Source organism: Aphanomyces astaci (genome assembly GCF_000520075.1).
Source record: "Aphanomyces astaci strain APO3 unplaced genomic scaffold supercont1.20, whole genome shotgun sequence".
In the NCBI taxonomy this organism is placed as follows: domain Eukaryota; phylum Oomycota; class Saprolegniomycetes; order Saprolegniales; family Verrucalvaceae; genus Aphanomyces; species Aphanomyces astaci.
Genome location: NW_009798283.1, coordinates 424,405 through 434,235, shown reverse-complemented (window position 1 = coordinate 434,235; position 9,831 = coordinate 424,405). Strand labels below are relative to the sequence as shown.

Sequence of the window (9,831 nt, the reverse complement as noted above, 5' to 3'; positions counted from 1 at the left end):
TGGCGGAAACTTCTTCTGATCATATCAAGATGGGTGCGACTACTTTCAGTGGTTGTTATTCTGTCATTTATGAATGAGTCGCTTCATTTAGTAGTTCTTTGGGTACTTCTGCCCTTTCTCAAATTCTGGTCACCATCTGGTTTCCGCCAAGATGGTGACATTCCCGATTTATATTGTCCACTATCCGAGTAACGTTATCCCCAAACCATGATTGGGTACAGGGAGATGCGGGACCTGACAGATGGACAAGGATAATTGAGTTTGGATTATCCTTTTTACTGTGGACAAGGTGTGAAATACTTAGAGCTAATAGTTACTACTCACACTACAAGATAGTGCATTGCTGACTCAGTCTATACAGCATGGTCTGCGTATGCACAGCTCTCTCTGGCATGAGGCATCTTACCCGCATGTACTGTACGCGCTTGCTCTTGCAATACGACGATTTTGGCAAGTTCGAAGTTGTCTTTCTTTCTCTACAGTTGTTGATTCAGGCGACATGCAATAAGGTGTTTTTGATACTGTAGTACTGTACTGTATTGGTTGTTATTATAGGGAATGGAGAGTTTCGTGACCTCGTTCAGAATGCATCGCGCCTTATGTAAAAATCATGGGAAAACGAAAATAATAAAAATACGCTTGTTCAATACAAACATCAGTATCAACATTGATGTCAAGATAATAATATTATGTAACTGTCATCCACGTGCTAAACTCCGTGGACGTGGCAAGGTTCAGTTCTTGGTTGACTTGCATGTGTCAACTTGAATAACGTTAGAAGTATCCCATGACACTGGTGTTCCATGATTTGAAGGAATCTTGGAGCGTTAATTCTTCATAATAATCGTTTGTGTCATGTTCCCTCTTCTCCCTGTAGTACAAAAAAATATCGGTAGTTCGCACTGTAAATAACAATACCAGGCGTCCCATTGGTGCTTCTACACTTTTCATTTGTTTTGTATGCGGTCCGACAGTTGTCAATGGACGACACTCGAAATAAGTTTGGCGAAACAACAAAATAGCTCACCGCAATGAACTTTTCATGTTGAAGTCTCAACTAACAAATGTCAATGGCAGTATAAACCGAGACCGAGAAGCCGATGCAAGCTTACTTTACGTGGCATGAGCGACAACTGGAGAATTGGAGGGTCTGCTGTACCGCTCGAATGTGTGTGTACTTCGCAACCACATACAATTTCGTTTCAATACTACCGTAGCATTGAGTGCAGTAAATGTAGTACTAAATACTACTATATATTAATAATAGTACTACGTAGAATACTGGTGTGGACATTTGAGATTGTGAGGATGGCAGCTGCGGAAAAAACAAACATGGGTCACTTGACAGTGGGAGCCAAGAATATCTTGTTCCCCTAGAGTATATACCGTAGCTGCTTCAGAGGAGCTGTGCGTAGGAACCACGAGGTACACCACACTACGTTTACCATGGGTCGTATCGATAGTTTTCTTGGGAACTTACTTCCGTAGCCAGCATTCACCCCAGCCCAGTGACTTGCCATCAGGTACTGGTATGGGGAAGAATATTTCTGGAATGTCAAAAGCTTATTCGCACGAATATCCACAACAGGCATCCTCACTACGTTCTGAGGTCCCGGATGTACAGTAGTACTGTACAGCTCAACTGAGATGGGGCGACCGAAACATGGAGCTCGCTCAGCGAACCGGCTCAACGCAGCTGAAAGTACTGTAGTCTTTACAGTACTGTACAACTCTGCTCGCGAAACTCGTTTCTAACTTTCGATCCCACTGTACCCCATGCGAATTACTCATTCACAAACCAATACAAGTAGTAGTGTGGTACTCTGCCACACCTTACTGTATGTCAAAAGGAGATCTGACGCCTTCGGGTTTGGCTTAGGAATCGACCAAGCATGCTGCCCGTAGAAACTCATGAATTGACTTGGTGGATCTTACATTCGGGTACTTGTTGGCCCTGAGCCCCAGCTGGCAAAAACGCCATTCAGATATTTGTCCCAGTCTCATTTCGTTATCATATGTACATACGTAACATTGGGATTGTAGTGCCGGTACTATTAATAGTATGCGGTACATAAAGATTACTTGTACTCGAAAAATACACTCTCCGTGTATTGGATCATTCTTGCTTTGTCCCACGGGGCCGCACCCACCAACACGATTCAGTTATCATTGCCCATGCTGCTTCACCGAACGCCCCACTCTACACTTGCATCTTCGGTCATGGTCCCAACATTGAACGACGCGGTATCGTACTGCGCAGCGTCCCTTTGCTCCCGTTTTGCCAAAGACAGCGGCCTATGTCTCTTCCACGCAGCTACCATACAGCAGCATGCCACCTCGCTGCGTCAGTACCGCCTTTCCAGTGCTATCATGTCACTCCAGACGCCTCCGCTTTCATCTGTCACCACCACTCCCCATCGTTACCATGACCTCACAAGCTACCTTCCATCCAAATCCTCCAGTGGCCGGTCATCCCCGCACTCAGACGTTGTTCGCGTCCGCCGCAAACTGTGTCAGGTCGACCAATGTACAAAGCGCGCCAAGTCCGGGGGTCTTTGCATTGCGCATGGCGGAGGGAGACGATGCGACGTCGACGGGTGTGTGAAGAGCGCCAAGGAGCGCGGGCTCTGCATCTCGCACGGAGGGGGCAAGCGCTGCCTCGGTAAAGGATGCAACAAGTCGGCATTGCTGGGCGGCTTCTGCGTGCACCACGGCGGTGGCCGCCGCTGTGGAGACGGCGGCTGCACCAAGTACGCCCTCTCGGGTGGTTTCTGCATTGCGCACGGTGGAGGCAAGCGCTGCAACTTTTACGCGTGCCCCAAGAGTGCCGTGAGTGGCGGGTACTGCGTGGCTCACGGCGGCGGCCCCCGATGTGCCACAGCCGGGTGCATGAAGGGCGCGGTCACGGGAGGACTGTGCATCAAGCATGGCGGTGGCAAGAAGTGTCTGCAGACCGCGTGCCGAAAGAACGCTCGCACCAAGGGATATTGCTTTACCCACCTTAAAGCGATGGAAACCCTTGTGGATGACCACGAGGGCGAAGGAGACGACAGCGGGGTCGTCGAGCTGTGAATGTCATTAAACGAGCTGTTAATTTACTGTTAGTATTTACGTAGTATCCACTTTTTGATCGTGATGTGTACGTAAAAGGGACGCAAGCTTAGCTTTGTGGAGAGGATATCATCATGCTCAAAACAAATTGGTTGAGAATTGGTGCGATAAAAGCGTCGAACGTGGCGCGAAACACCTTTGCTAACTGTAACATTACGTAAACGTTATTCTGGACTAATCCTGGTTAATCGGGGAATTGATTAGATAAGACTCCGCACACATATATACAAAAAAGAGTAACCTGGGACTTCGTCCTACCCCGGTGGGCACTGAAATTTCGAAGTTACTTCAAAGTGTATAATGTTATTCCCGGGGTTAAGTGCATCACAGAGGCTAGCTATCGCTAACCTCTGAGACGCCTTAACCCCTAGCTGACATGCGTAGCTGGTGCTATGCTATGGTGCTCTTCATCTATAAACTTCCAACTGGCCAAATCCAAGACAGGAGGTTTTATTATTTAACGCATTTTTATGGAGGTTAAACCCAAAACTATAGTGCGTTAAATCTTGATGGCATGCGTTTTATAACTCTTGAGGTCGGTTAAACGTCAAACCACCTCCGGATACCAAGTACGGATAATTTTCTCATACAAAGATCAAGATATATCTCGCGTGCACCCCTGTGGCCAAATTCTATTCGCCCATGTAAAATACTGCTAGGTTAAATGTCTATTTCTCGATCAATTCGTCACCAATTTCGAATCCGAGATGTAGAATTTCTTCACGGCATTGAGACCTGTGATTCCACGTCTCTATTTGCTGAAATTTTGAGAATTGAAAATGAAATAGCCTGGAGAAAATTTCGTGAAAAGTTGGTAGTTTATAGATGAAGAGCCCCATACTTCCAACTGGCCAAATCGAAGAATAGAGGTTTTACTATTTAACGTACAATTAATGTAGTTAAACCCAAAACCCAAATACGTTAAACACCAATTTCATTCAGCCTCGCCGAACATCGATGTCTTGAACAACACGAGGTATCCATCCTACTGCGTCGACGCTGGCCTTGCAAGTGCATCTGGTAACCAGAATTGTTTTCTTAGAATCCCAAATAAGTGTACTTCCCACGTTGCATCCAATATTCATAGAGACCCGAATGTGATGGTCATACCTTAAATGTACCTTAGCCGTTGTTTTTGACCCCCCCCCCGAGAACCCACTCGACCCCGATGTCCCACATGAGAGGAGGGAAAATTGCTCATTGGTAGTGCATCGGTTTCTTAACTCAGAGGTCGTGGGTTCGATCCCCGGCTTCCTCGGATTATTTCCGAAAGGATTTATCCGTCCCTCCCCTGGGGAATCCGGATATCAAGGTCTGCATACGAAGGCGAGGACCGAACTTCGAAGAAGATCGGTCGAAGCACGAGGAATGAAGCATTAGACCTATTGTTCAGTGACGAAGTTTCAAGTCAGAACGTGGATAGTGATCATCCATCAAGGCAATGACTAAGATTTGTATAATTGCTCATTTATTTAATTATTATTTATGTTATTGAATCAATTCATTGTCGATTGCCGAACTGATCATTTGAACGATCACATGATTTTGAAACCACGAAACGGTAGCATTATTTTGGATCATGTTACATGGACATCACCGGAGTACGGAACATTTGAACCATCATGGGCCCACCAAAAGATGTACTTTTGGGACTAGGTATTTGCATCAGTTGATGTAGTCATGTCTTTGACACGCTATAGGGACGATCGTTCTCCCTGGTGATGACACCACCGCGAATTTCCATTTTTGTTCGAAGTTCTAAAGAAACCTGTAGCTCAAGATACAAAACTTGCATTCTGCAATGGTTATGCCCCGGGTTCGAATCCCACTGAGACCAGATCTTTTTCGGGTGCAATTGTTAACAACTAGAACTCTTGTTCATATTGCAGAAATTTTCTTGAAAACAAAAGAACGAAGTATAATCCTATTTAAAAGCACTTACAGAATCGAGCGTCGGCGATCGACTTGGGGAGAGGCCACCTCAAGTCACCTCGCACGCCGGACTCGACACTGTGCTTGAGCTCGACTCCGCTTCCTCGTTGCCTCGTTGGACATACTACTGTAGCGAGCCAATACACCATGGTAATACACACCATCGGTTCCACGCAGCGGCATCCACGTCACATGTGCGTTAGTTAACGCACAGCACAACCTTCAAATTCGGTCAAAACGAGATTCGTTCCACTTGTACGTCTCACGCATGACCTTCCAAAGGCTGCATATGCGTCCAAAGTAGTTCTCCATCAGCACTCGATCCGATGACGCTTGGGCATTTCGTTCAAGCTCTCGTGCAGTGAGAAGGCCGCCTTGAGGTCTTCGCTTGGGTTGCATGGACCGCACTTCGTGTTGGATCCCTTGGTAGCCCATGTCCACCAGTATGCTCCACGAGTCTGGATACTCCTCGGCACCTTCGTCGTGATCAACTTCTTTGATCTCAGACGCTGACTTGCGAAGCATGTCTTTATGGACATGCCGGCGATGCATGAACATTGTCACATCCGCAACAGATCCAGGACTGTGTTCGGACCTATTAACAGCCACACATGGGTATGCTACGGAGTACTCGAGCTTGAGGCCATACAGCTTATGTTTACCTGAAAAGTAGTGTTTGGCCTCGTCGAATCGGCCCGTCGGATGGTACGATGGTTGGAACTTCACATCGGTGCAGTACAAAGCGGAGGGAAAGTTGTTGAACGTATGCCCGTGTTGAACTTGATTTGTCATGCTGATCGGCTTTAACGAAGTGCTCGTACAGAATAGGTTGCGCTTGGACTTGGCATAAGAACAAGTCTCACATAATTGACCACGAAGGTGCTTGGACTTGAAGAGCATAAGCTCGGGGTTTGTCTTTGTCATTTGATTGAAGGCATCAACGCCTGGATGGCCGAGACGGCGGTGCCAGAGGCGCGCAAGGCTAGCTGCAGATAGCTTGGAGTCAGCCACGAGGCTAGTTAGGCAGTCGGTTGGAACAGTAGTGGTGTCATAGACAGGTGTAGGAGTATGTGAACCAAACATACCCTGGGCTACACTCATCGAGACAGAGTCTGGAGTAATTGCCCCATCCATGGTGGCTATTAGAGCCCTGGTTGCCACTAGGCCCATCGCGATCATCGCGGTCATCACGAGGATGTTGGATAGGACGCGACGGAGCGACATAATCGCGTTTGCGCTTCTTCTGGGAGGCAGAACCATGTTTGTCAAAAACGGCGCGGTCAAAACCAGGCTCATAGTGTTGCGGGCATAGTCTGACTTGAGAGTAGGGCACGCTGGAAGCGTATGATTTGCAATGCCGCAGTAGAAGCAGGACTTGCCGGGGAGATTGACACAATCCCGATGAGCATAGCTCGGAATGGTAAACGCATTCACAACATGAACCGAGCCATCGGCTTGCGTAATTGCTTGGGGTTTGGCTTAACGACATGTGTGACAGCTGTAAGCTGGGTACGTGTTTGAAGGGTAGCGGCAGAGCCGTTGTCACCCAGAGCAGACGCTCGATGGACACGATTGGTAATAATACGCCGAAGAGATGTCCAAACGTCAGCGACGACAACGGACTGGTTGGCGGCGCGCACGGTGGCCACTAAGTTCGTCACAACTTCCCACAATTCCTTGTCACCAATAAAGGTGTCGGACATAGTGTAGGAATTCCAGATGTGGTTGTGGTAGTCGACGGACGAGGTCGCCGATGGATCCAGAGGATTGACGGACAGCGGCGTCATAGACACACGGTAGCACTTGACCAGGTTAATGAGTTCCACAGAGAGTGTGTCAATGCAACTCTCATCGGTGAACTTGAGAGTGCGCAGATAGCTGGCAATAACGGTGGGGTTGTTGTCCATGAGGTTGGACTCGAAACGAGTTTTGATGTGCTCAAAGAGCTCAAACGGACACGCAGTTGCCTGATAGAGGCGGTGTAGGTTGGTAGAGATAGCTGTGACCAAGAAGGTGTGCGCCGCACAGCGTTGATTCGCAAGTTTCTTGGTGGCCTCACAGGCAATAACCTAACGTTGGATGGCGGTCGTGTGCGCCTTGATCTCAGCGAGACACGCATCGCGATCCGTCGCTGACAGAGTCGGGTCGACAACGTAGAGCTCAGAGTGCTCGCTTAATCGAGCTCGAGGTACATCGTGCTGATGTTGAGCGCATCGATACGATTGCCTTGAGGGACATGGTCCTTCGTAGAGTTGAACTCAGCAATGTCGCGGAACTTGGCTTGGGACAAGAAGTACGTTTTCCAGAGCGTGTAGACCAGAGGCCGGAGTTCATCGAGAGGAGTGCCCACGAAGGGCTGCACAGAGGAAGGGAGGAGGCTCATAACCTGTCAAGAGGAACGATGAAGGGGGTAAGCACTTGGGAGGAACGACGACGAAGAACACTTGTGTGGTCGAGGACAAAACCAAAAGTGAACTGCATAGCTGACCTATGATTGGGCAGAAACAGTCAGGCTTCTACAGAGAAAGAACATCGCATAATTCCGGATGACCGGATATTATCCGTAAGTGACCGAACCTCGGCGAAAAAGGCCAAAGCAAGAACGGCCAAAGTGCCCCTTCTTCTTCACATCAATTAACCGATGTTCCACATGTACGGTATAATGACATGAGATGACCTCAATGTCCTTACTAACTTTCACTGAAAATGTCGCCTCTCCTATACATGGGTGGTATCCACATGATTTGACTTCATTTTAGTATGACTCTCAGTGAATGCGCTTGGATGCAATAAGTGGATGCAGTTTATCCCAATATCTTGAACTCACTACATGTATTACCCTGTTTTGTCCCACCTCCGGACGGAAATAGACCTGACATTTGACAAAAATTGATGTAATTTCTGCAAATTTTCAAATTAGAAAAATCTGAAAATAGGTGCGCAAAGGGCTCAATAACGTTAATATAATGCATCCAATCGGCCCGAATTAAAAAAAAAGAGTTGCATTCACAGTCAGTCGCGCACGTTGAAAAAGAATCACGATACTCAAGTTAAGATAAAATACGGACAGAGCCAAACATATCCGAAAACAGGAATGATGATCTCTTTTGAGTCAAGACAGAAGTACACAGACCTTCCGGCACGAATTCGTGCGATACCACCACAACGTCGGACGACTCTCCAGTACAACGCTCACACAATCGGCATACCCGCGAGCACCCTTAAAGACTACTACAAATGCGGTCTCGTAGTAAAGTACAATCCCCACATTAAACCTAAGCTAACCGATGTCAACGTGGCCCGCGTGAAATTGGCCATGGGCTTCGTTCGTCCCGACAGCAACTTTCAGTTCGCCAGCATAATACGACTACGTCCACGTGGATGAGAAGTGGTTCCACGCGACAGAGGTCAAATCGCTAATGTACCTGCTCCCCGGCGAAATCCCACCCCACCACTCAACCCAGAGCAAGCGTTGCATCACCAAAGTGATTTTCTTGTGGGATCAATGAAGAGGACGACGAAGAAGGAGTGTTGGTTCCTACGTAAGGATCAAATGGATTTCCGCTTGAGTATGCAAAGCCAATAATTAAATATAACTTGTTTGTTTATTTAATTATATATCTTTTATTATGGTTATCGATATTGAATAATAATCACATGTGATATGCTGAAGTGACCAAGGCCCCTTGGCAGTTAATTCTACTCCGGAGTATCGAGTAATACATGCCACCTGAACGTACTACGCAATGAAACAAGAAGATGACGTAGTGTTCTACGATATGACACTATACATACATCGCTGTACGCTTGCTCTCCTGCGCATGTCCTCGCTGTGTGTCATTTGTGATCAAAAGTTGTTCATGACGACCAGTGAATTGTGCAATTCGGTCCCAAGAATAGCAGATATAACTTCGATTTGCATTTTTCAAATGTGCAAAAGTGAGGGAGTTGCATAAATGACTACCCTAAAAGTCCATTCTGTAACGATCACTGACATCCTAAATCACGGATTATATTATCTGGGGGTTGATGTTAAACTCAGAACACTCAGGTTTATGGTGTGAATAGCCAAAACGAGTGAAAAGCACAAAAACCCAAATCCAATAATTCCAGGTGGGATTTTACTCCATTAGACCCGTCTGGCAACCTGAAATATTACAATATTCTGGCCCAAAACGTCTCCCTAGAGGAGCTTTAACCCAAATCCAATAATTCTACGAGGGAGTTACTCGTTGAAGGGTCCAAAAAGCCATATGTATTACAAAATGGACCTTTTACCTCCATTTTGAAAATGGAATTTTGGTTTATCCCATTTTGCCAGAAAATGGAATATTATTTTTGACTTGTTATAGTCGCACCCTTAGCTCTTTGAGTCAGGAGGCTTTGAGGTCGACCCAAAAAATAATACTACTCTGGTCCACAATGATCGTTACGGTATTTTGACTCGATTAAAGAATACTCTGGGGCCAAAAGTAACTTGGCTTTTGTATTGAACCTCGACAATGCATAAACACCGATTGAAATTTAATTGATTGTACATATTTTATTCAAGGTACTTAGACTTGCGAATTCAATTGAGCATGAACGCTACTGTACGTTGACGCAGCACAATGAACTTTGAAAGTCGACAGGTCTTGAATGGTACAATCCTTTTTGAGATGCGGAAGCTTATAGTTATTGCCCCCGAGCACCTCCATGGATGTTTCCATAACCTTCTGTAGCGTGACAAATGTCTTCGCCAGAGTTTTGACAGGCATCTCAACAAATGCATATTCAACAGCACCAATG

General features: G+C 46.5%; 3 protein-coding genes and 1 pseudogene across 4 annotated transcripts; 2 read left to right on the top strand and 2 right to left on the bottom strand.

Annotated features, from left to right (window-relative positions):
• Nucleotides 1-2,220: 2,220 nt before the first annotated feature.
• On the top strand, nucleotides 2,221-3,072 carry H257_08800 (hypothetical protein; the record flags this gene model as incomplete). Its single annotated transcript, XM_009834848.1, has 1 exon — nucleotides 2,221-3,072. The coding sequence occupies one exon, from the start codon at nucleotides 2,221-2,223 to the stop codon at nucleotides 3,070-3,072; it is 852 nt and encodes a 283-aa protein (XP_009833150.1).
• A 1,225-nt stretch (nucleotides 3,073-4,297) lies between these two features.
• H257_08799 lies at nucleotides 4,298-4,369 on the top strand (annotated as a pseudogene). Its single transcript has one exon. The product of its transcript is annotated as a tRNA-OTHER (tRNA).
• An 896-nt stretch (nucleotides 4,370-5,265) lies between these two features.
• H257_08798 (hypothetical protein) lies at nucleotides 5,266-6,267 on the bottom strand (the record flags this gene model as incomplete). Its single annotated transcript, XM_009834847.1, has 2 exons — nucleotides 5,266-6,029; nucleotides 6,129-6,267. 2 exons carry the CDS (start codon nucleotides 6,265-6,267, stop codon nucleotides 5,266-5,268), a joined length of 903 nt encoding a protein of 300 aa, XP_009833149.1.
• Nucleotides 6,268-6,473: 206 nt separating this feature from the next.
• Nucleotides 6,474-7,426, bottom strand: H257_08797 (hypothetical protein; the record flags this gene model as incomplete). The annotated part of the gene is made up of 3 exons (XM_009834846.1): nucleotides 6,474-7,042; nucleotides 7,118-7,241; nucleotides 7,280-7,426. The coding sequence occupies 3 exons, from the start codon at nucleotides 7,424-7,426 to the stop codon at nucleotides 6,474-6,476; spliced, it is 840 nt and encodes a 279-aa protein (XP_009833148.1).
• Between the last annotated feature and the right edge of the window lie 2,405 nt (nucleotides 7,427-9,831).